Genomic DNA, 25,268 nt, shown 5'->3' with positions numbered 1-25,268 from the left:
CTTTGTTGTTCTGCATTTGTCTGGAAATCTGCCTTCTCATACATTACCGTCATCTTTATTCTCTCAACTCCCCCCGATTAAACTGGCTGATCAACACTTCAACAAATGTTCAAACATCGACATTCTGATAGGCGGTGACTTCTTGCCTAGCATTATGCGCGCTGGGGTAATGGGAGATATTTGCGGCACTTTAATGGGTCGAGAAACCATATTTGGATGGATCCTCACTGGCCCTATTCCTAATTCTTTTCCTTCATCTACTATAATTTCAAACTTTTGTTAAATTACTTTAGATAAAAAGATTTGTCCTTTCTATGGGGCAGAGAACCTTCCATGCAAAAAGTCTCCTTCAGCCTCTGATAAGTATTGTCAGGAGCTCTATGTTTCTAATACAGAGAGAATTGAAGGTGGTCGGCATGTTGTGGGCTTTCCTTGCAAACAAGGTTTCCCAGAGAAAATGGCCCTTGGACAATCCCGTTCAAGAGCTGTAACACAATTCCTTCGCAATGAAATTCGTCTACTCCGTAATCCAGATTTAGAAAAGGAGTATTATCAGGTATTCAATGAGTACGTTCAATTGAAACACATGGTTCCAGTTCCGTCTCCGTATCCACAAAATGATTCTCGCCATTCTTATTTACCGCATCACGCGGCCATTAAACCAAAACGTTCGACCACTAAGATTCGCGTGGTCTTTAATACTTCTTCGGATACGTCCAATGGTCAAAGTCTCAATGACGTTTTGCTCACAGGTTCAGTGTTACAATCTGATTTGACCACATTACTGCTCAAATGGCGTCTTTTCCGATATGTGTTCAACGAGGACATCGGGAAAATGTACCGCCAAATTCTTGTTCGTTCCGATCATACTCCATTTCAACTAATTCTATTCCGCAACCACCCAGGTGAGACCATTCATGATTTCAAGTTACAAACTGGCACCGTCGGTGTCATTTGTGCTCCGTACTTGGCTATTCGCATTCTTCTCCAACTTGCTGACGATGTTAAAGCTCGAATTCCGAGATGGCTCAAGTTTACCCCGTCGGCTGACATTCAGTTCCATGGCTTTTACGATGCATCCTACAAGGCATTCACAGCCACTTTTTACGTGCGAATAGCTAAAGGTACGTCCGTACTCTCTCACCTGGTGTATTCCATAGTAAGCGTTGCTGCAGTGGAAACACTGTCCATTCATAAAATCATTCGTTCATTAATTCCATCCAAATTTCTTTTCCGTTCATACGTTGTGTCATCTCCCGTCCAAGATACAACGAATTTACAACAACAAAATTCTATTTCAAGGGAATATTTTCTATATCATTGTGCTATTTCCGAAGTACAAATCCAACTGTTCTTTTCCGGCGATGACTTTATATATTGTAATATTTTTTCCAAAGTACAACTTCGAAATCTACTTCTATTTTCCTTTATCCAATACTTCGAAAGCACTATTGTTTCTTATTCTCCCCAAAAGCACAAACTCTCCTTTTCAGCAAGCTCAGTCTCCAGTCGCTACGGAACGGTTATGCAACTCCGAAGTTTCCATCCTCAAGGAAGATAACATCCTGGTACCGGTTCTAATATATGCTATGTACTTTTTAGTTTTCTACAAATCCTGTAAACAAGAGAGAGTGCAAGTGCTATTTTTTTATTATTTTTCTTTAGTTGCAGTTCCTGCAAGGGGCCCGGTAATGTTAACGTCAAAGTTAACTGTTCTGGTCACCCTATTCCAATGTCTAACTTTTATTTCATTCGTTCTAAATTTGCATCCCTCTCTTGGTACTAAATGCAAATGTTCTCTTTCCCTACTGGTATCTCTTTTTTTCTTGTAAATAAACTTCACTTGTCTTTTAACCTGCAATCATAATCGTTGTTCCTGGTAAGATTAGTTTCCAAAACCACCAAATTTCCTGAAATAAACTTCCACTATTTTTCAATTATTTCGCCTAAAAATCTTTGTTTTATTTCACTCTTTTCTTTTCATACCATCCTGAGGGGAAATTCTTTCTAATTCGAAGAAAGTTATTTCCATTTCACCGCAACATCTAACCATTCCAGCATTTCTAAGAAAATCCAGAGTTTGGCATTTTCAAATGCTAATCAGTCTGTCTGAATAGACCCTTCCTATAGGAAATTTCCTATTCAACCTGCCTGATTATGAATGAGAACAAGAAATTTCCTATGCAACGGTCTAATCAGCCAGACTGAATAGGAAATTTCCTATGGAAACTTCTATTCAGACAGGCTGATTAACAGGCATTAAGATAACACTACTCAGCCAGGCTAAACAGAAGGTATTAAGAATGTATCCCAGCCATAAAAGTCCTCCCAAAATAATGGTTTTTTTATTGTACTTTCTGGTAGTCGTAACTACTTACTAAACCCCCTACTAACCCATTATTTTAACAAGGGCATGTCGCACTGTATAACTAGTTATTCTATGACCAATATAACCACTAGAATAACTAGTTATTTTATGACCATTGGAAGTTGAAAAATAAGCTGTAAGGTGGAATTTGTTTTCAATTTCGATACACTTCATGTTTCTTATTTTATTTTTTTATTTCGTCCTCTGCTGGATTTGAACACACGAACTTCTGCCTTGTAGCCCAACACACTACCCACTCGGCCACGTACGAACATTAAGGGTTGTTTGAATGCGTACATGTTTTTACATGTGCACCACCAACTGTTCATTGTTTAAAAAAAAAAACAAAATTTACCCGGTCGATAGTGAGCGTTAAACACACAACCCTCAGATTTGTAGCCGGCAACACACGCTCTGTGTCACCGTACTCATAACTTAGTAAGGGTAATATAAGTAGTTATTTTTTATACATTACTTTGTAATGGGTGTAATGCTGGGATATAATTATATCGGTTTTCTCCCCATTCTCATTAACAATTCAAAAATTTAATTTTTCCATTACACCCTAATGTCTGGACCAGAACGAAATTATTTCATAGAAATATCGTCATCCGGTTAAAGTGGCAAAAAAACACTCAAATCTAAGAATAAACAAACAGTCATAGCAAACGATAAAGGTGCCTCAACTGATAGAAGGCTTTCACTTGCAGCTGGCTTTACAACACATTTACATTCATATCCATCCTGCCGCTCCCAAGTTCGTTCATAAACCCTAAATAAATAAACAATAAAAAGCTATAAACAATTTGATTTAAGCATAATTGATTGCCAATGCTTTATTCGACTTAACTTCAAGTGAAAGAGTGGCCTCGGCGCGGCATGGCATTCACTTTCCCTTTTCACGCTGCTCGGGTTTTCGGATTTTCATTTTCAGGAATTTATGTCAGGTCTCCGGTTCAATAATACTGTCGTCTACATCGTCTACGCTGCTGTTGTTGTTGCTGATGTTTTTATGTTTGTACAAAATGTTGTTGTTGTTTACAAGTTCAGCTCATATTTGTGAGAAATTTACTCATTGACGTCGTTGTAGACACTGGCGTCGACAACGACGAGATTGACTTCGTCAACCTCCTCATCATAACAATAACAATGACTAATAAAAATCATAACAACAATTACTCATCCACAAACGCAGGAAGCATCTCTGCATAGGAGATTTCTCTTTCGATTTGTTTTGATTTCATCACCTGCAAACAGGATGAACAGACGCTCACACACACACGCTCATTTTTTGTTTGAACGACAAGTGTTCCCAGTATTTCCTTCTCAATAGCGGCAACAGCAGCCGGAGGCAGCAACAGCATCCTTTGCAGTGCTCCATTGAAAATGTGTGTCAGTTAAGTCTGCAAAGGCGGGAGACAGAGAAACTGAGAGAAAAAAAATCTCTTGTTCCTTTAACTGCCAGAGAACGTTATGTTGGCAGTTTTGGCTGTATAAACAGAGACAGTGAGAAAGAAGCTTTACTAACAGTGTTGCTAATGTAACGGATACATAATCCACGTTGGTGGATAATTTATTTACATTGGTGGATAAACGTATCCACCTTGGAGATTAAAATATCCAAGTTGGTGGATAAAAGTATCCAGGTTGGAGGATAAAAATATTCAGGTTGGTGGATAAATTTATCCACGTTGGTGGATAGAATTATCCACGTTAGTAGACAGAATTATCCACGTAACTGGATAGAATTATCCACATTGTTGAATAAAAATTACCCATCTGGGTGGATAAAATTATACATGTTGGCGGATAAAATAATCCAAGTTGGTGAATTAAATTATCCACGTTGGTGGATAAAATTATCCAAGTTATTGGATAAATTTATCCAAGTTGGTGGATAAAATTATCCATGTTGGTGGATAAATAATTCAAGTTGGTGGATAAAATAACCCACGTTGGTGAATTAAATTATCCAAGTTAATGGATAATATTATGCACGATGGCGGATAATATGATCCACCTTGTTGGACAAAATTATCCACCTTGGAGGATAAATTCTAAGCATTGGTAAATAAAATTATCCACTTTGTTGGACAAAATTATCCACCTTGGAGGATAAAATTTAAGCATTAGTGGATAAAATTATCCACGTTGGTGGATAAAATTATCCAAGTTATTGGATAAATTTATCCAAGTTGGTGGATAAAATTATCCATGTTGGTGGATAAATAATTCAAGTTGGTGGATAAAATAACCCACGTTGGTGAATTAAATTATCCAAGTTAATGGATAATATTATGCACGATGGCGGATAATATGATCCACCTTGTTGGACAAAATTATCCACCTTGGAGGATAAATTCTGAGCATTGGTAAATAAAATTATCCTCGTTGGTGGATAAAATTATCCACGTTGGTGGATAAAATTATCCAAGTTATTGGATAAAATTATAGACTATAGCGGGTAATATAATCCACTTTGTTGGACAAAATTATCCACCATGGAGGATAAATTCTAAGCATTGGTGGATAAAATTATCCAAGTTATTGGATAAATTTATCCAAGTTGGTGGATAAAATTATCCATGTTGGTGGATAAATTATTCAGGTTGGTGGATAAAATAACCCACGTTGGTGAATAAATTATCCATGTTAATGGATAATATTATGCACGATGGCGGATAATATGATCCACCTTGTTGGACAAAATTATCCACCGTGGAGGATAAATTCTAAGCATTGGTGGATAAAATTATTCACGTTGGTGGATAAAATTATCCAAGTTATTGGATAAATTTATCCAAGTTGGTGGATAAAATTATCCAGGTTGATGGATAAAATTATCCACGTTGGGGATAAAATTATCCACGTTGGGGAACAAATTATCAATGTTGGTGGTTAAAATTATCAACGTTGGTGAATTAAATGATCCAAGTTAATGGATAAAATTATGCACGATGGCGGATAATAAGATCCACTTGGTTGGACAAAATTATCCACCTTGGAGGATAAATTCTAAGCATTGGTGGATAAAATTATCAAAGTTGGTGGATAAAATTATCCAAGTTGTTTAATAAAATTATCCACGTCGGTGAATAAAATTATCCACGTTGGTGGATAAAATTATCCATGTTGGTGGATAAATTATTCACGTTGGTGGATAAAATAATCCACGTTAATGGATAAAATTATCCACATTGGTGGATAAAGTTATGGATAAAAGTATGAAGGTTGGTGGATAAAAATATCCAAGTTGGTGGATAAAACTATCCACGTTGGTGGATAAAATTATCCATGTTGTTGGCTAAATTATTAACGTTGGTGGATAAAATAACCCACGTTGGTGAATTAAATTATCCAAGTTAATGGATAATATTACGCACGATGGCGGATAATATGATCCACCTTGTTGGACAAAATTATCCACCTTGGAGGATAAATTCTAAGCATTGGTGGATAAAATTATCCACGTTGGTGAATAAAATTATCCACGTTGGTGGATAAAATTACCTACGTTGGTGGATAAAATTATCCAAGTTATTGGATAACTTTATCCAAGTTGGTGGATAAAATTATCCGAGTTGCTGGATAAAATTATCCAAGTTGGTAGATAAAATAACCCACGTTGGTGAATTAAATTATCCACGTTAATGGATAATATTATGCACGATGGCGGATAACATGATCCACCTTGTTGGACAAAATTATCCACCTTGGAGGATAAAATCTAAGCATTAGTGGATAAAATTATCCACGTTGGTGGATAAAATTATCCACGTTGGTGGATAAAATTATCCAAGTTGCTGGATAAAATTATCCAAGTTGGTAGATAAAATTATCCACGTTGGTGGATAAAACTATCCACGTTGGTGGATAAAATTATCCATGTTGGTGGCTAAATTATTCACCTTGGTGGATAAATTTATCCACGTTGCTGGATAAATTTATCCACGTTGCTGGATAAAATTATCCACGTTGGTGGATAAAATTATCCACGTTGATGGATAAAATTATCCACGTTGCTGGATAAAATTATCCACGTTGGTGGATAAAACTATCCACGTTGGTGGATAAAATTATCCATGTTGGTGGCTAAATTATTAACGTTGGTGGATAAAATAACCCACGTTGGTGAATTAAATTATCCAAGTTAATGGATAATATTATGCACGATGGCGGATAATATGATCCACCTTGTTGGACAAAATTATCCACCTTGGAGGATAAATTCTACGCATTGGTGGATAAAATTATCCACGTTGGTGGATAAAATTATCCACGTTGGTGGATAAAATTATCCACGTGGCTGGATAAAATTATCCACGTTGGTGGATAAAACTATCCACGTTGGTGGATAAAATTATCCATGTTGTTGGCTAAATTATTAACGTTGGTGGAAAAAATAACCCACGTTGGTGAATTAAATTATCCAAGTTAATGGATAATATTACGCACGATGGCGGATAATATGATCCACCTTTTTGGACAAAATTATCCACCTTGGAGGATAAATTCTAAGCATTGGTGGATAAAATTATCCATGTTGGTGAATAAAATTATCCACGTTGGTGGATAAAATTATCTACGTTGGTGGATAAAATTATCCAAGTTATTGGATAAACGTAAGCAAAGAAAAAAGTTCAATGAGAAGTTTTTCCTTGGCAACCTCATACAACTCCGACGAAAGTGTCTGCGAAAACAATTCAAACCTCTTCCACTTGTATGTGTCGTCGAGTTTCGACGAACGCACACACCAAAATTTGGTTTTTCTGCTTTACAGCAAAAACAACACACGTCGTGCCAGTGTCTTCAATTTGAAGCATTGTGGCGTTTTTTTATTGGGATAGCGTTTGCAATTTTGTTTTTCAAAATAGTCTGGCTTAATCCCATTGTTGTTGTTTTAATATTTTAAAACAACTATTTTATTAGTGGAAAAGATTTGGCATTGCTCGCCAAGGGGTAAGGCAGGGAATACTATTTTTTGGATAACTTTATCCAAGTTGGTGGATAAAATTATCCAAGTTGCTGGATAAAATTATCCAAGTTGGTAGATAAAATAACCCACGTTGGTGAATTAAATTATCCAAGTTAATGGATAATATTATGCACGATGGCGGATAATATGATCCACCTTGTTGGACAAAATTATCCACCTTGGGGGATAAAATCTGAGCATTAGTGGTGGATAAAATTATCCACGTTGGTGGATAAAATTATCCAAGTTGCTGGATAAAATTATCCAAGTTGGTAGATAAAATTATCCACGTTGGTGGATAAAACTATCCACGTTGGTGGATAAAATTATCCATGTTGGTGGCTAAATTATTCACCTTGGTGGATAAATTTATCCACGTTGCTGGATAAATTTATCCACGTTGCTGGATAAAATTATCCACGTTGGTGGATAAAATTATCCACGTTGGTGGATAAAATTATCCACGTTGGTGGATAAAATTATCCACGTTGCTGGATAAAATTATCCACGTTGGTGGATAAAACTATCCACGTTGGTGGATAAAATTATCCATGTTGGTGGCTAAATTATTCACGTTGGTGGATGAAATAACCCACGTTGGTGAATTAAATTATCCAAGTTAATGGATAATATTATGCACGATGGCGGATAATATGATCCACCTTGTTGGACAAAATTATCCACCTTGGAGGATAAAATCTAAGCATTAGTGGATAAAATTATCCACGTTGGTGGATAAAATTATCCAAGTTGCTGGATAAAATTATCCAAGTTGGTGGATAAAATTATCCACGTTGGTGGATAAAACTATCCACGTTGGTGGATAAAATTATCCATGTTGGTGGCTAAATTATTCACGTTGGTGGATAAAATAACCCATGTTGGTGAATTAAATTATCCAAGTTAATGGATAATATTATGCACGATGGCGGATAATATGATCCACCTCGTTGGACAAAATTATCCACCTTGGTGGATAAATTTATCCACGTTGCTGGATAAATTTATCCACGTTGCTGGATAAAATTATCCACGTTGGTGGATAAAATTATCCAAGTTATTGGATAAATTTATCCAAGTTGGTGGATAAAATTATCCACGTTGGTGGATAAAATTATCCACGTTGGTGAACAAAATTATCCATGTTGGTGGATAAATTATTCACGTTGGTGGATAAAATAATCCACGTTGGTGAATTAAATTATCCAAGTTAATGGATAAAATTATGCACGATGGCGGATAATATGATCCACTTTATTGGACAAAATTATCCACATTGGAGGATAAATTCTAACCATTGGTGGATAAATTTATCCACGTTGGTGGATAAAATTTTTCAAGTTGGTGGATAATATTATCCACTTTGGTGAATAAAATTGTCCACGTTGTTGTATAAAATTATGCACGATGGTGGATACAATTATCCAAGTTGGTGAAAAAAATTATACACGTTGGTGAATAATATTTTCCATTTTAGTGGATAAACAATCCATGTTGGTAGATTAATTATCCTCGAATTATCGATGTTAGTGGATAAAATTATCCACGTTGATGGATAAAATTATCCACGATGTGTAGATCAAATTATCCACGCTGGTAGATTAAATTATTCGTGTTGGTGATTATCCAAGTTGGTGGATAAAATTAACCACGCTGGTGGACAAATTATCCAAGTTGGCGGATAATATTATCCACTTTGGTGGATAGAATGGTCCACGTTGGTGAATGAAATTATCCCAGTTGGTGGATAAAAATGGCCACGTTGGTGGATAAAATTATCCAAATTGTTGAATATAATTTTCCACGTTGGTGAATAAAATTATCCGCGTTGATGGACAAAAGTATCCTCATTGCAGAATAAAATTATCCATGTTGGTGAATAATATTATCCATGTTAGTGGATAAAATTATCCGATTTGGTGTATATATTATCCACGATTTCGGACAAAATTATCCACGATGGTGGATAAAATTATCCGCGATGGTGAATAAAATTATCCACGTTGATGGATAAATTTTCCAAGTTGGTAGAGAAATTATCCACGTAGGTAGATAAATTATCCACGATGGTGGATAAAATTAGGCACGTTGGTGAATAAAATTATTCACGTTTGATGGATTAAATTATTCACGTTGGTGGATAAAATTATTCACGTTGGTAAATAAAATTATCCAAGTTGGTGGATAAAATTATACACGTTGGTGGATAAAATGATCAACGTTGGTGGATAAAATTATCCACGTTGGTGGGTAATATTATCTACATTGTTGGATAAACTATCCAAGTTGGTGGATAAAATTGTTCACGTTGGAGGAGAAATTATCCACATTGTAGGAGAAATTATCAACGTTGGTGGATGAAATTATTCAGGTTGGTGGATACAATTATCCCGTTTGTGAAAAAATTATCCAAGATAAATTTATTCACGTTGGTGGATAAAAATATCCACGTTGGTGGATAATATTATTCCAAGTTAGTTGATAAAATTGTCCACTTTGATGAATAAATTATCCACGTTGGTAAATAATATTATCCACGATAGTGTTTAAAATTATTCATGTTGGTGGATAAAATTTCCCACGTTGGTGGATGAATTATCCTCGTTAGTGGAAAAAATTATCCACGCTAGTGGATAAAATTATCCGCATTGATCCGTAATTACATTGATAAATAATTATCAATGAGGTGGCGGAAAATTATCCACTTTGGTGGATAAAGTTGTGGTAGTTTGTGGATAAAAGTCAGTGAATAAAATTATGCACGTTGGTAAATAAATCATCCACTTTGTTGAATAAATTATTTACGTTGGTGGATAAAATTATCCGTGCTGTTGAACGAAATTATCCACGTTGGTGAATAAGATTATCCACATTGGTGGATAATTTTACCCATGTTGGCGAATAATATTATCCACGTTGATCGATAAAATTATCGACGTTGGTGGATAAAATTATCCCCATTGATGGATAAAATGATCAACTTTGGTGGACAAAATTATTCATTTTGGTGCATAAATTATGCAATTTGGTGGATAAAATTATCCATGTTGGTGGGGAAAATATCCACGTTGATGGATAGAACTATCCACATTGGTGGATAAAATTATCCACATTAGTGGATAAAATTATCCATATTAGTGGATAAAATTGTTCACCTTATTGTATAAAATTATCCACGTTGGTGGATAAAATTTCTTACGTTGTTGGATAAATTATCCACGAGGTGGCCAAAATTATCCACTTTGGTGGATAAAGTAATCCTAGTTTGCGGGTAAAATTATCCACGTTTGTGAAAAAATATCCACATGGTGGATAAAATTATCCATGCTGGTGGATAAAATTATACACTTTGGTGGATAAATTATCCACGTTGGTGGATAAAATTATCCATGCTGGTGAATAAAATTATACACTTTGGTGAATAAATTATCCACGTTGGTGGATAAAATTATCCGGGTTATTGAACAAAATTATCCACGTTGGTGGAAAAATTGCCCACGTTGATGGATAAATTATCCACATTGGTGGAAAATTTAACCACGTTGGTGAACAAAATTTTCCACGTTGGTGGATAAAATTATCCACTTTGGTGAAAAAATTATACAGGTTGAAGTATAAAATAATCCAGGCAGGTGAATAAACTTATCCACTTCGTGGTAAAAATTGTGCACGTTAGTGAATAAAATTATCCTCTTTGGTGGATAAATTATTCCACTTGGTGGAAAACTTAAGCATTGTGGAAAAGAAACTTGTCCACCAACGTTAATTGACATCATTTTTGTTTTATCTCACAAGACAACAACTTGTGGCTGAGCTTTAAAAGCATCCTTTTAGAATCCTCTCTCATCTCTCATGTTGCTCTCTCTCACATTGTCGGTGTGTTTCTTGAAAAAATCTCCTTGATATAAATACTCGTTTCTAACATCCCAAACAAATCAGTTGCTCTCGACTTTTAAACGTGTCAACATGTGGCGGCGCTTTTGACAGTACAAGTTAACGGGAATATAATCAAAGAAACACAACTTGTGAATTATACTGATATGTATCATTGTGTGTATGTGTGTGTGTTTATAAAGTATACTGGAGTGCATTCCTTTATTCTAAAAAAGATATATCCGTGTGTGCGTTTTTTTAATACTTTATTAATGTGAAACATACCTGGTTTACAATAACAAAAGATTACAAAGAAGAAGAAGAAATAGAAATATTAAAAAGAAGCAAAATAAAAAAATAAAAATAACAACAGCAATTGTAGGAAAAAAGTAAATCACAAGGCACAAGAAAGGATACAACTAACACAACTAGAGCAACAACAATGACAACGACAACGATGAACACAACAACGGCAGAGGAAAAGTAACGTAAAAAAACACCGTAACACCAACCATTTCAACCAGAATACATATAAAAACAACAACAACAGAAGAAGCAGTTATATCAACGTCTAAAATGTAAGATAAACGCTTTGAAATTGAATACCAATTTAGCTAAGTGTTCGTGTGTGTGTTTGGAAGTTTGAAATTGCTAGACAAGTCAAGTCTAACAAGCCATTGTTTTTGGTACTTGTCACTGACTGCCTGCTACTGGCGTGGGAGTGTGTAAATAACGTTTCATTTAATAAAAAACCAAGGCATACTTTTGGGAATACCAATAGGAGTAGTCGGAGCATTTCATTGACAAAAAAACGTTTGTCTAGGATTGTGTGTTTAATAGTCCCCAATGAATTGGAGTGTGTGCAACTGTGTTTGTGTGCGTGCCATTGTTTAACTCGTCGAGCAAGAGAAAATGTATGTAAAGTGAGTGATAGACGATTTTTTACGAGTTCCATTTTGTCGTCAGATAACAAAATCAAAACAATAAAATTGCTTTGACATGGAAATCAGTTTTAAAGGAAAGCAAAAAAACAACAACAAGTCTCAACCCAATAAAAATAAAGAGGAATGGTACTATGGCATCGCATGACGTAGATGATGGAAAACTAAGGATGTTATCCTTTATTTATGAGGAAATAAATTAACTTTTTCGGTGATAAATTTATGAGGAAACTTTACAAAACTATTTCTTACTAACTGTCACAAAACTTCGATCCAATTTAGCTACCTAACAAACAACCACCCCACCCATCCTATTAAAACAAAATATTCCAAAATAAATAACGAAACCATAAATTTGAAATGATAATGATGAGATGCTTTCGGTTTTGCTTCTTCTTCTTCTTGCCCAAGCATCTAAATGAGACAATTTCATGCCTGAATGACAATCATCTTGCTGCTTGTGTTTTGTGCCGTGGTGTGACTATTCGTTTTTGTTGGTTATTAAAGTAAGGCCATATTTTGCAAATTTTAGCACCGCCACCAACACCAGCGTGTCGTGTCGCATGGCTTTGTTTCGTGTTTCCCCTTAGGGGAATTTTTGTTTTTGGATGCTAAGGTCTTGTCATTTCTGTTCAGCTTTGTTTGGTGCTACGTTGTCATATTAGCAAAAGGTGGTTGGTGAGACTGTGTCATTGGTGTTGTTGTCGTTGCCAGTGGGAAGCATGTCAGGAAAATCTTTAATTACTTAAATCGCAAAAAAAGAAAATTCAATTAAATTCATTTATTGTGGCATACATAGGGAGAAGTTGTTGTTGATGGTAGTAGTGTAAAGGAATTTTTCTTAGGAAAGATTAAAATAGGTGGAAAAGACTGGGAATTTTTTGTTGACAAAGGATTTTATTATTAAAACCCTGGGATTTAAATTAAAAACAATTTTAATTTTCAATTAAGAAATTATAATTAAAATATTGATATCGAAATTGAAACACAGGATTTAGCAGCCCACTATAGAGCTTTCCCAACAATTAAACAAGTAAGAACGGCGTTAAGTTCAGTCGGGCCGAACTTGTTATACCCTCCACCACAAGTTGTATTGAAGTAAAATGGAATAATTAATTTCCTTTCGTGTATGAAGAAGACTTAATACTAAATTTCAGCAAATTCGGTAAAACAATGTGAGGCACCATTCTATGGGGGCTATTTCAAAACGTCGATCTACATCGACAAATTTCTGACGGATAGTTTTTAGGCTCAAAGAAGACTAAATACCAAATTTCCTATATTTCGGTAAGAGAATGTGGCTAAAACTTAAAAAATACCGAAAATCAAGAAGTACGCTACTATGGGGATATAGGAAGACGTGGACCTATGCTGATAATACTCTTCTGGAATATTTTATAACTCTTGGAAGACGAAATAACTAATTTCAGCCATTTCGGTTGGATATTGACGTCACAATCTTCAGTATTACGAAAATCGGGAGATACCGTTCTATGGGGGCTATATCGAAACGTGGACCTATACCGACGAATTTTAGTCAGAAATGGGGTAATATTAAAGCGTGGACCTGTACAGACATATTTCTGGCGAACAGTTTTATATCACATTGAAGACTAAATACCAAATTTCAGCCATTTTGGTGGAATATTGAAGACACAACCTTCAAAATACCAGAAATCCGGAGGAACCGTTCTATGGGGCCTATATGAAGGCGTGGACCTATACCGAGAAATTTAAAGTAGAAGTTTGAGTACCCACAACGAAGTCTAAATACCAAATTTCAGCCATTTTGGTGGAATATTGAGGCAACAACGTTCAAAATACCGAAAATCGGGAGCTAAAGTTCTATGGGGGCTATATGAAGGCATGGACCGATACCAACAAAATTCTGGGGGAATGTTTTATACCCCTAAGTAAGACTACGTACCAAATTTCAGCCATTTTGGTAGGATAATGAAGCTAAAACCTTCAAAATAGCGAAAATCGGGAGGTACCGTTCTGTGGGGGCTATATGAAGGTGTGGACCGATACCGACAAAATTCTGGGGGAAAGTTTTATACCCCTAAAGAAGACTACGTACCAAATTTCAGCCATTTTGGTAGGATAATGAAGCTTACTTACTTACTTAGCTGGCCCATTACAGAACATTTGTTCCATAGACCGAACTAAGAAAAGATCTCCAATTCTCTCTATTTGTTGCTTCGCACTCTTCGCGCCTTGTCATCTCATCATCCACTTGTTTGCGCCATCTATTCTTTGGCCTGCCAATTCTGCGTGCACCGCCAAGCGGTCCGTGTTTATACACCTTTTTAGCGGGGTCATCATCGCTCATTCTTATGATATGGCCTAGCCAACGCAATCGCTGCATCTCGATACGTTTAACAATATTGATGTCGTTGTACAGCAGATACAGCTCGTGGTTCATGCGACGTCGATATTCACCGTCAACGCAGATTGGTCCGTAGATCTTTCGAAGAATTTTTCTCTCAAACACACCAAGCACTGCCTTATCTGCTTGCGCAAGTACCCATGCTTCGGAACCATACATCAGCATCGCTAGTATCAGCGTTTTGTATAGTGTTATTTTTGTTTGACGTGATGTGGCTTTGTTTTTAAATTGCTTACTTAAACCATAGTAGCATCTGTTGGCAAATACAATTCTTCTTTTTATTTCACAACTGATGTTGTTTGTTGCGTTTATGGCAGTGCCGAGGTAGACGAAGTCTTTAACTACCTCAAAATTATAGGTACCAACTTCCACAGTCGGTCCGAGCTCTATGGACGTTTTGCGCGTCGACACCATCAATTCGGTCATTTCGCGGTTTACCGCCAGACCCACTTTCGCAGTTTCTGCTTCGACCTTCCTAAAGGTATCAGTTACTTCCTTTACTGATCGTCCCATGATGTCTATGTCATCAGCATAAGCAAGTAACATGTGGCTATTGGTGTAAATTGTGTCATTTCTTTTGACATTTGCATCTCGTATTACCTTTTCCAGCAAAATGTTGAAAAGATCACACGAAAGGCTGTCTCCTTGTCTGATACCTCTTTTGGTACAAAATTCTTCGGAGAGGTTCTTTCCAATTTTAACTGAGGACCTAGTATCAGTTAAAGTCATCTTACACAGCCGGATAAGCTTTGCGGGGATACCAAATTCAGACATTGCGTGGAATACCTTTGATCGGAGGGGACTGTCGAATGCTGCTTTATACTCGACAAAAAGGTGAAATGTGTCGATCTGCATCTCTTGGGTCTTCTCTAGGATTTGCCACAGGGTAAATATCTGGTCAATGGTTGACTTGCCATGTCTAAAGCCACATTGGTATGGTCCAATTATTTCGTTGACCATAGGCTTTAGTCGTTCGCACAATATCCCTGACAAGATCTTGTAGGCAATAGGGAGTAGACTTATGCCCATATAGTTAGAGCATACAGTCTTATCTCCCTTCTTGTGGACGGGGCACAGGATACTCAATCGTCCAATCGTCGGGTACTCGTTCTTCCTGCCAGATGGTGCTAACTAGCTGATGAATACACCTTATCAGCGCGTTGCCTCCGGTTTTAAACAGCTCGGCTGGTAAGCCATCGGCTCCTGCTGCTTTATCATTCTTCAGCCGGTTGATTGCTGTTTTTACCTCATCTTGGCCGGGTGGTGTGCATTCAATACCATCTTCTGGGATTGGATCTGTGGTATCTTCGTCGACTTCGCTACTATTGGATACCAACAGTTTGGAAAAATTTTCTTTCCATATCCTTAGCACATTATCTGTATCAGTTACCAAATTACCTTGCTGGTCTCTACAGGAGGATGTGCCTGTACCAAAGCCATTAGTTTGATGCTTGACTCTTTGGTAGAATTTCCGGACTTCATTCTGGCTCCTGTACATCTCGATTTTTTCACACTACCGCTTTTCCATTTCTCTCTTTTTCTTGCGGAAAAGACGTTTCTCTTCTCTCCTTTTCTCCCGATATCTCTCTCGTGCGCTACGCGTTGCTACTGATTGTAAAGTAGCTCTATATGCCGCATTTTTCTCATCGGTAGCAGCACGACATTCCTGGTCATACCATGAATTCGTTTGTGGAGTTCTCTGGAATCCAAGTATGGATTTTGCGGCTGTTTGCATGGAGTGGGCAATATGTTGCCATTGTGTTGTTATGTTATCGGGACAAGGAGTGCTCGCATTAAGCAATTGTGCTAGTTGAGTGGAATATGCTGTGGCTATCTGTTGTGTTTGCAGCCTATCGATGTCCAACTTCCGCGTTGTGTCTGTTCGTGCTTTATTTGCAACGTTTAAACGGGTACGTACCTTTGCTGCAACAAGGTAGTGGTCCGAATCAATGTTTGCGCCTCGGAACGATCGTACATCCAACACGCTCGATGAAGGTCTTCCATCTATCACAACATGATCAATTTGATTACTTTTGATTACTTTGATCTGGAGACAGCCAGGTGCCCTTATGAATATCGAGATGATTAAATCTGGTACTGCTAACTACCATGTTTTTTGCAGCTGCAAATCTATCAGCCTCCTACCATTGTCAGATGTTTCACTGTGGAGACTGAATTTCCCGACTGTTGGTCCAAAGATATTCTCCTTTCGAATTTTGGCATTAAAATCGCCTAGAATGATTTTAATGTCATGGGCAGGGCAACTGTCATATGTTTCTTCTAAGCGCTCGTAAAATATATCTTTGGCCTGTTCGTCCTTTTCTTCAGTGGGAGCATGAGCGCAAATAAAGCTGATGTTGAAGAATTTAGCTTTCATTCGAATTGCAGCGAGTCTTTCATTCACTGGAGTGAAGCTGATTTTATGATCATCTTAAATTTAAGTTAACGGGAACGCTATAAATCTGTTCGGAAATTCCAAACTTTAACAAAAGAAGACTTGTAATAATGAGGGTTTGAAGGTTTGGATATGGGCCATATCGGTCAACCCAACAATTTTAAAATTTAAATTTTGGCAAAAGTCCGATTTAGGAACATGTCCCGGATAGTTTTGAAAAATTTTCCGGAGCAAGTCCATTCTTTCTGAAGATACGGCCGACCAAGCACCACCAACTGATTCATAAGGCCGAATCGCCTTTAAATACCAGACCTGCTAAGAAGGAAAACCCATTTAAGAAGCCTTCTCTCTGTAGATGACAACCATAGGAGGTATTTCATTTGTCGAAGCCCCATTTAGGATGTATTTTGTCTTTAGAAGATAGTTGACCCCTCTAAAAAGTTCCCTCTATTTTATCTTTCCTCTGGAAAGAGTCTTACGAAACACCCTTTCCTATGGCAAGGGTTCTTAAGAAGCTGGTACTTAATTGCTGGTTACTGATGAGTACGATAACTGTCGACAGAAGTCGCTGACATTGGTCTACACTTTGCAAATCGTAAGATTTCTCTCAAGCCTACATGGCGTTTTAAGAAGCTTCATATCGGAAAAAATCTTCAGCTACCTCACTTACAACAAGTAAAAAAGTGTCAGTCGGCTTTGCCGACATATATATTCCCTCAGCCAATGCGAAGTGAAACTTTCACCTACGGACAGATCGAATGTATTTAAAGTCTCTTCAGAATTTTGTGACCCTTTTTGGACATTTGAACTGGCCGACAAACATGAGGATTAGGAATTAACTGCACTTAGACACAAATGTTGAACTTTTGTGGGGGAGATACCCTTAGGGAGGACCTATATGGGCCATTTTAGAAGATAAACTAAATTTTCACAAAATATTAAGAGATCCAAAGTTTGGACCAAATTGGTTGCCCAATTCAAGTGATATCGTCATAGCATTTTAGTGAAATTTTTTAAATATTGGGGAAAAGTACCGGAAGTTGTGGACCGGTATTGCCCCATGAAACTAAGTTTGGATATAATATGACGAAGACCAAATGTTGGACTAAATCGATTGAACAGTTCGAGAGTTATCGTGCTCTCCGACCGCCACATATGGTGACATAGGGGTTTTTTTACACTTTTCGGGCTGTTTTCCCAAGAAATTTCCGAACTTTTGTGGTGGATATACCGGAAGGAGTGGCCCGATATGGCTTATCTTCGAATTGAAACTATGTTCGAGAGTTATCTTGCGCTCCAACCACTACACACGGCGTCATAGAGGCTTTTTGCGTCTTTCATGCAATTTTCTCAGGAAGTATGGACTTGCCCCTGATGAAACTTGTAGCATCGTAGGAAGGGCAGTGAATACAAGTTGTTCCAAAAAAATCAAAGCGATTCGAGAGCAGGTCCTAATCTAAACTTATCCGAAATTTTGTGTGGGAGGTACCAGAAGGAGTGGACCAAACTGCGCACAAGTTTTCCTAACATTTCCGAACTTTTGTGGGGGAGGTACCGGAAAGAGTGGACCGATATAATCCAACTTCGAACTTAAACTAAGTTTGGACAAAATATTACGAAAGCCAAACTTTGGACCGAATCGGTTAATCCGTTCGAGAGTTATCGCGCGCACCAGCCAGACAGACGGACGGACATGGCTAAATCAACTTTAAATTGTCTGAAACACATTTCGTCCCAACATACTTGGGGTCTAAAACCATTATTTCGATGAGGCACATTTTGTCCGTATGAAAGTGTATATCACGAATGTTGTCAATTATTTCATATTCCATTTCAGAAAAAAAGGATATTTTTTTTTCGCGCTACATCAACGATTTTTGATATGTAGGTTAAGAAAAAAAATACCAGTACGAATCTGGTCGCGAGCCAATTTTTGTTTGTTGCGGACAAAATTTATGGCGCTTTTATTTCGCTTTTTAAGAAAGAAAATATTATAAAAACGCTAATTATTTTAATGAGCACAATTGTTACAAAAAAGTTCTCTCGAAGTGATTTCAGCGAGTAGATTGCATAATACCTGCAAAATGTTACACAGAATTCGCGGAATGTACATAAAATTGATAAATTATTGAATTTAAGTCAACTTTTTTCAAAATTAAGGCCAATTTAGTGGTCATAAAATTACATAAAAATTTGTTGTGGATCTAAACTTCACGGCGAATCAAATGAGACTACAATCGTACAGATTGGTGTTATAGTTTTGATGTTACAGCCAAAATAAGCACATATTTTGTTCAAAAAAGAATTTTTTATTTGACAAAATATTTTTTCACATGCATTATGTAGTAGAAAATATTGTAAAAATCTATAGGAATATTTCCTTCGTTTTGCTAAAATCTCCAAATAAAATAGACGGATTTTGCTTTATTGACATTCATATCAAAAGTTTCCCATTAGGGAAGGTAATTGGGTTGAGGAGGATATATCTGAAAGCTTCTGAAATGGAAACAGAGGTCAAATAACCCATTTTAATTTATATGCATTTTAAAATACGTGTAAATCGCGTAATTATTAAAATCATTTTGTCCGCATGTGATTTTCATGTACAGCAAGACCATATCTTTTAATTTATATATATTTTTCGAAATTTACATTGGAGGCTAAGATGTAGCATCGGCTGCATCCTAACATTAAAAACCCTATAAAATATTTCTAATTTGCGCAAAGTGCATACAATTTTTGTCCGCATCCGATTTCAGTGTTCACCATGAAAATCTATATCGATATATATCTATTTCAAGGCGATCAATCAAGAACCGTGGATGTAGCATCACACACTATTTTTTGAGATAAAATGAATGTAGCTCCCTTATAAGTGAAGTTTTCAAATCTCTGTTTCCGCTAAAACGAAGATACTGTACTAGTTGTTTCATTGCAGTTGAAATGAATCGCAGAAAACCGATAAAATACGCGATATTTCCAAAAACAATTTTAGACGATTTTTCTTCTTTGGAATTTCTTGTAACTCGCGTTTTAGTAGATGGATTTTCACGGGAAATGATTTATTGGATCAGGAACGTAAAAAACTAAAATGTGCAATCAAGTACGAAGAAATCGAATAACAATTGTTAAAATTAGGCCCGAAAAATATGATTTTTAGAAAAATGTTCGCACAAAACTTTCGCATTTGGATGCAGATTTCTATGAAGCTGTGCAGACTACATTCACAATACTCCTATGAAATAACTCAGAATCGCAAGTACTACAATCCTATATATGGTTTTTATAAAAACCTGTTTGCGGAATGAAATTAGAAGAAAATTTCAAAAAAACACTGTGAATCTGGCTTCAAAATGTCAGCATCATTTAATGGTAGAAGCAGACGAAATTTTGAAAAGTAATACATTAGTGAGATGATCCTTATTTAGTTTGCTTCTTCTTTTACTTTGACAGGAAACTCGAGAGAAGTGTGGTTTACTCACAAATAGAGAGATAACAAAAAAAGACATGGTGGCTTCAACCCATTTTCACCAATTTTTTAACATAAATATAGCCACAGCTTCCTCGTAAATTATCTTTTAAGGCCAATATTTTTTGCCACGTCCAAAAACATTTCATTTTATCCAAAAGTATTTAATTTGTATATTATACAATCACGAGTCGCGTGTTTTAAAAGGGTAAACCTTGGCTTCAGCTACGTTAAATTTTCAAAAATATTGGTGATATACCCTCGTTAGCATAAATGCTGAAGGTATAAAAATTCAAAATTTTTGCTTAGGTCCCGTTTCAAGACTGTTCGAGGATTTTTTTTTTTAATTTGTACCGAAAGTCCTGCCTGTGGTCCTGTTAAAAACTATATAAAGGTTTTCATTGGTAAGTCAATGTTTCCTGACCTAACGACAAAAAAGATCTAATAAATCCGACTGCAACTAAATAAAATTAGATCCAGTTCCAAAAAGTTTTCTTTTGTCTATGGAAGGCTTAACGCGTTATTTTTTGTTTTTAGAAGACCTAAAGAGATCTTCAGTTGTGTAGGAAAGGCCTTAAGAGGTATTTTCTCTCTATAAAAAATATCTAGAGGTTTTTCTTGTCCATAAAGATCTCAAGTGGTGTTATTTGGAATATAGAAGACCTCTAGCGGTCTTATATTGTCTACAGAAAACCTCAGGCGGTTTCCTATTGTCTATAGAGGACTTCTAGAGATTTTCTCTTGTCTAGAGAAGACCTCTCTATAGAAGACATCAACGGGTCTTATTTTGTCTTTAGACGACCTCAACAGTTTTCTCTTGTCTATAGAAGACCTCAGTAGTGCGATTCTCCAACTCATTTTTTGAGTTACCGAAAAAACCGACAAAATTAAAATGCTAAAAAATTTGCTAATTATTTTTCGGTAAGTTAGCGATCAAGAAAAAGTAGCCGTAAAGTTCTACCTTTAGCAAGAGTGCTATCAACTTTTATTTGAATTTTTCATTCATAATTTTAGGTTTTAATTTTACAGATTTTTATATCCTCAGCATTTATGCTAACGAGGGTATATACACTTTCATACGGACAAACTGTGCCTCAGCGAAATAATGGCTTTAGACCCCAAGTATGTTTGGACGAAATCCGTTTCAGACAATTTGGAGTTAATTTAGCAATTACCGTCCGTCTATCTATCTGTCTGGCTGGCTGGTGCGCACGATAACTCTCGAACGGATCAACCGATTCGGTCCAAAATTTGTCTTTCGTAATATTTTGTTCCACCGCTTCCGGTATATCCCACACAAAAGTTCGAAAATTTTCGGAAAATTTGTGCGCACGATAACTTTTGAAGGGATTAACCGATTTGGCCCATACTTTGCACATCGTGAAACTTTTATCAGACTTAGATGAGGTCCCAATATGGACTCATTCGGTCATCTTCTTCGGATACCTCCCACACAAAATTTCAAAAATGTTCAGTTTAGGACCTGCTCCCGAATCGCTTTGATTTTTGTTGTAACAACTTGTTTTCACTGTCCCCTATACGACGGTACAAGTTTAATCAGAGGCAAGTTCAACGTTCCAAAATTTGGACTTCGTAATATTTTTCCAAACTAAGTTTAAGTTCAAAAATAAGCTATATCGGTCCACTCCTTCAGGTACCTATCCAAGAAGCGTTAAAACATGTTCGAAAAAAATTGTTCACACGATAACTCCTGAAGAGAGTGACCGATTTGGTCCATACTTTACACATCCTAATATATCTACCAGATATAGATCAGATTCGAATATGGACCATATTTGTCCACTCCTTCCAATACACACCACACAAAATTTCGGATAAGTTCACTTTAAGTCCTGCTCTTAAATCACTTTGATTTTTATTGAAGCAACTTGCATTCGCTGCCTCAATTACGACGGTAAAAAATTTTCAGTGGCAAGTCCATACTTCTTGAGAAAACAGCCCGAAAGGTGAAAAAACCCCCTTACGGCACCATACGAAGTGGCTGGAGAGCATGATAAGTCTCGAACTGATCAACCGATTTGGTCTAAAATTTGGCCTTCTTCATTTTTTGTCCAAACATAGTTTCAGTTCGAATTAGCCCAACTTAGGATCTTTTAATATTTTATGCAAATTTAGTTTAATTTCTAAGATGGCCCATATCGGTCCTCTCCTTAGGGTACCTTCTGCAAAAAGGTTCAACATTTGTGCCAAAGTGCAGTTTAGGATCTATTCGAAGATCCTTCGGAAATGTATACCAATACCGTTCGTTGTGGTCCTGTTTAAAGCGATATTATGTTTTTCGTGGACAAGTCCATGCTTTCTGGTATACTGGTCCAAAAGATATACGAAGACGCACTGAAATGACTAGTGGGAGCGATATCTATCGAAATTATATGACTACTAAAATAAGATTCACTTCCATAATAGACTATGTTCGGCAAATTCAAATGTCACGCATGCTGAGGGTATATCTCTGTCGGCACAGCCGACTGATACTTTTTTACTTGTTAGCTAATTTTTTTTGGGCGAATGAGGTATAATTTGACATTTAGAGTTCCTAGAGGCCAATAAACTTCTCCACCAAAAATTGTGGACATAGGTCCATGTTTTAGTGTAGCTCCCATATAACGGCCTAATAAGCGTGAATACATTGAGTTGTCGACTTCTATATCGGTTGACTCCGTTCCGTAATGACCCGAGACCCAAAACCAAATAGGGATTGGTTTTAACGTCTTCAAGGCATTCTTGCTCTCCAAAACCAAGGACATGATGGTAAACTGGCAGCTTGACTATCCACGTAGATAATCACCGTACCAACAGATTTTTTGATTGCAAAGGTCTCGGCTTGGAAGACTCTAAAAATTTCATTTAGAGCTGTAAGTTAAGGGTATCGCTATAGACGCCTGCTGTTCCCATTTCCATCTTGGAGCCACCGGTATATAAGTCAATGTGGAGTAGAGATGAGGAGTTGTGGGTCCAGGTCTCCCTGTGGGTAATATGTACATTAATTTGGTCGAAGTGCAGTTTTAGTGATATATAATCACTGATTACCTCACATGCCAGTGGTCGTTCCGATCATCGTAAAATTGAAGCGTTCTCATATTCGGAGTTATGCCATGAACTTATCTCCTTAAGCCGGAGTGCACTCTTGGCTCCCTGTTCCTGCACTACAACACTCCGTGGATGAAGATCAATTTTACTTCGAGGGCCGCCTGTAGAGTGCTGCAGCTCTTTGGACGTATTCAAAGCATTCCATCATACCAAAGAACCATAAGCAACAATTGGGTGTATTATGGTCGTGAAAAAACCAATGGATGACTTGTGGTCTCAGTCCCCAGCTCTTGCCAATGGAATTATTGCATGAATATAGGGCTATTAGACCTGTCTTGGCACGCTTTTTAACATTCCTTCTCCACGTTAATTGGTTATTCAGAATAATGCCGAGGCATTTGGCTCTAGGGTGACCCCATAAAACATTGGTGTGGTGAATGGTTCGACTTTCATCTTGTTCGTAAATAGAACCAGCTTTGTCGTTGATGGGTCTACTTCAAGACCAACTAGTGCTCCTTGCATGAGCTCCGATAGTGTTTATTATGACTTTCTGCACAAGCGACCGTTTTTATTCGTAGTTTATATTTATAAAATTCCTTAAGTTTTCTAGAAGAAACAGCGGTGGCAATATAACGCCACCTTGTGGTGCATCCTGGTTAAATACTTCCCAATGGTACTCTCACCGATGTCTCTGTTGATTCTCCTGTTGCTGAGAATTCCGTCAATTCAATTGATCTGTGCAGCGGAAACACCTAAGTTAGAGAGTCAATTACAGATGGATTCAAGCTTAATGTTATTAAAGGCACATTCTATGTTAAGAAAGGCTGCTAGCGTGTAGTTTGTGCCTTCCATATTCCTCTCGAAAAAAAAAACATACGACATCATTAAATGCAATTTCCACCGATTTGCCTTAGATGTAGGCATGCAGGGCAGGACTTATAACAGTACTTGAAAAACTCGTCCTGATTCCAAGGTCCAGCAGCCGTACTAAAGTTTTCAAAAGAAACGAAGATAGGTCTGAATGACTGTGAGGTGTTGGACTATGTTCATCCTGCATCCTTTTAACTATGCACTTGTAGACGTCGTCATTTTTAAGGAAGAAAGAATCTGTGGCAGTATTCGTTGCGTTTAGAAGAAGGCAAAATTTTACCTTTTAACAACAAATGAGAAAACTTAAAAATCTAATTGAAAAAATCTTAAAAAACCGTCTAGCGAAAAAGCTAGAAAGCCTCGTTAACACAACATATCAATGAGAACTTCTAGCATAGCTCAACGAAGTTATGACGGGTTTTTATACCCTCCACCATAGTATGGAGGGTATATTAAGTTTGTCATTCCGTTTGTAACACATCGAACTAATCATTTGCGACCCTATAAAGTATATATATTCTTGATCAGGATAAAATTCTAAGACGATCTAGCCATGTCCGTCTGTCCGTCCATCTGTCCGTCTGTTGTAATCACTCTAGCGTCCGCAATAATTGAGATAGAGTGCTGAAATTTTGCACCCGAGGCTCTTTTTTCCATAGGCAGGTCAAGTTCGAAGATGGGCTATATCGGTCCACTCTTTGGTATAGCCCCCATATAACGGTACCTCCGGATTTGAGGTATTTTGACGTTATTCGCCACATTTGCAGACCGAATTAGCTAAAATTTGGCACTTAGGGTTCCTAGTGATCAACAAACTTATATTCCAAAAGATATGGACATAGGTCCATGTTTTGGTCTAGTCCCCATATAACGGTACCTCCCGATTTTCGGTATTTTGAGAATGTTAGCCACAATTTTTAACCGAATTAGATGTAAT

The 25,268-nt window shown here is 37.0% G+C and overlaps 2 protein-coding genes across 8 annotated transcripts in view; both read left to right on the top strand.

Moving 5' to 3' along the window:
* Positions 1 to 457: 457 nt before the first annotated feature.
* Positions 458 to 1,561, top strand: LOC141386879 (uncharacterized). The gene is made up of 2 exons (XM_073955781.1): positions 458 to 1,124; positions 1,494 to 1,561. The coding sequence occupies exons 1-2, from the start codon at positions 458 to 460 to the stop codon at positions 1,559 to 1,561; spliced, it is 735 nt and encodes a 244-aa protein (XP_073811882.1).
* A 9,714-nt stretch (positions 1,562 to 11,275) lies between these two features.
* LOC141405789 (uncharacterized) overlaps positions 11,276 to 25,268 on the top strand; it is a 95,060-nt gene continuing 81,067 nt past the window's right edge. For 3 of the 7 annotated variants that reach the window (XM_073990492.1, XM_073990489.1, XM_073990495.1), the window contains exon 1: positions 11,276 to 11,794. The gene's annotated coding sequence lies outside the window, so the exon portion shown is untranslated. The remainder of the gene's footprint in view (positions 11,795 to 25,268) is intronic. The other 4 variants (XM_073990493.1, XM_073990490.1, XM_073990494.1 and 1 more) reach the window with 3 other exon arrangements.

The sequence above is a fragment of the Musca autumnalis genome, unplaced genomic scaffold, assembly GCF_047663935.1.
Source record: "Musca autumnalis isolate F117 unplaced genomic scaffold, ASM4766393v1 scaffold_5, whole genome shotgun sequence".
In the NCBI taxonomy this organism is placed as follows: Eukaryota; Metazoa; Arthropoda; class Insecta; order Diptera; family Muscidae; genus Musca; species Musca autumnalis.
Note: the sequence above shows the minus strand (reverse complement) of the source record. Positions and strands in the feature narration are given on the sequence as shown.

Excerpts from the sequence above, each read along its gene's own strand:
- LOC141386879 (XM_073955781.1), top strand. The coding sequence starts at position 458 with ATGGCCCTTGGACAATCCCGTTCAAGAGCTGTAACACAATTCCTTCGC. Across the intron at positions 1,125-1,493 it reads TTACGTGCGAATAGCTAAAG|CAAGCTCAGTCTCCAGTCGC; the intron begins GTACGTCCGTAC and ends TCTCCTTTTCAG.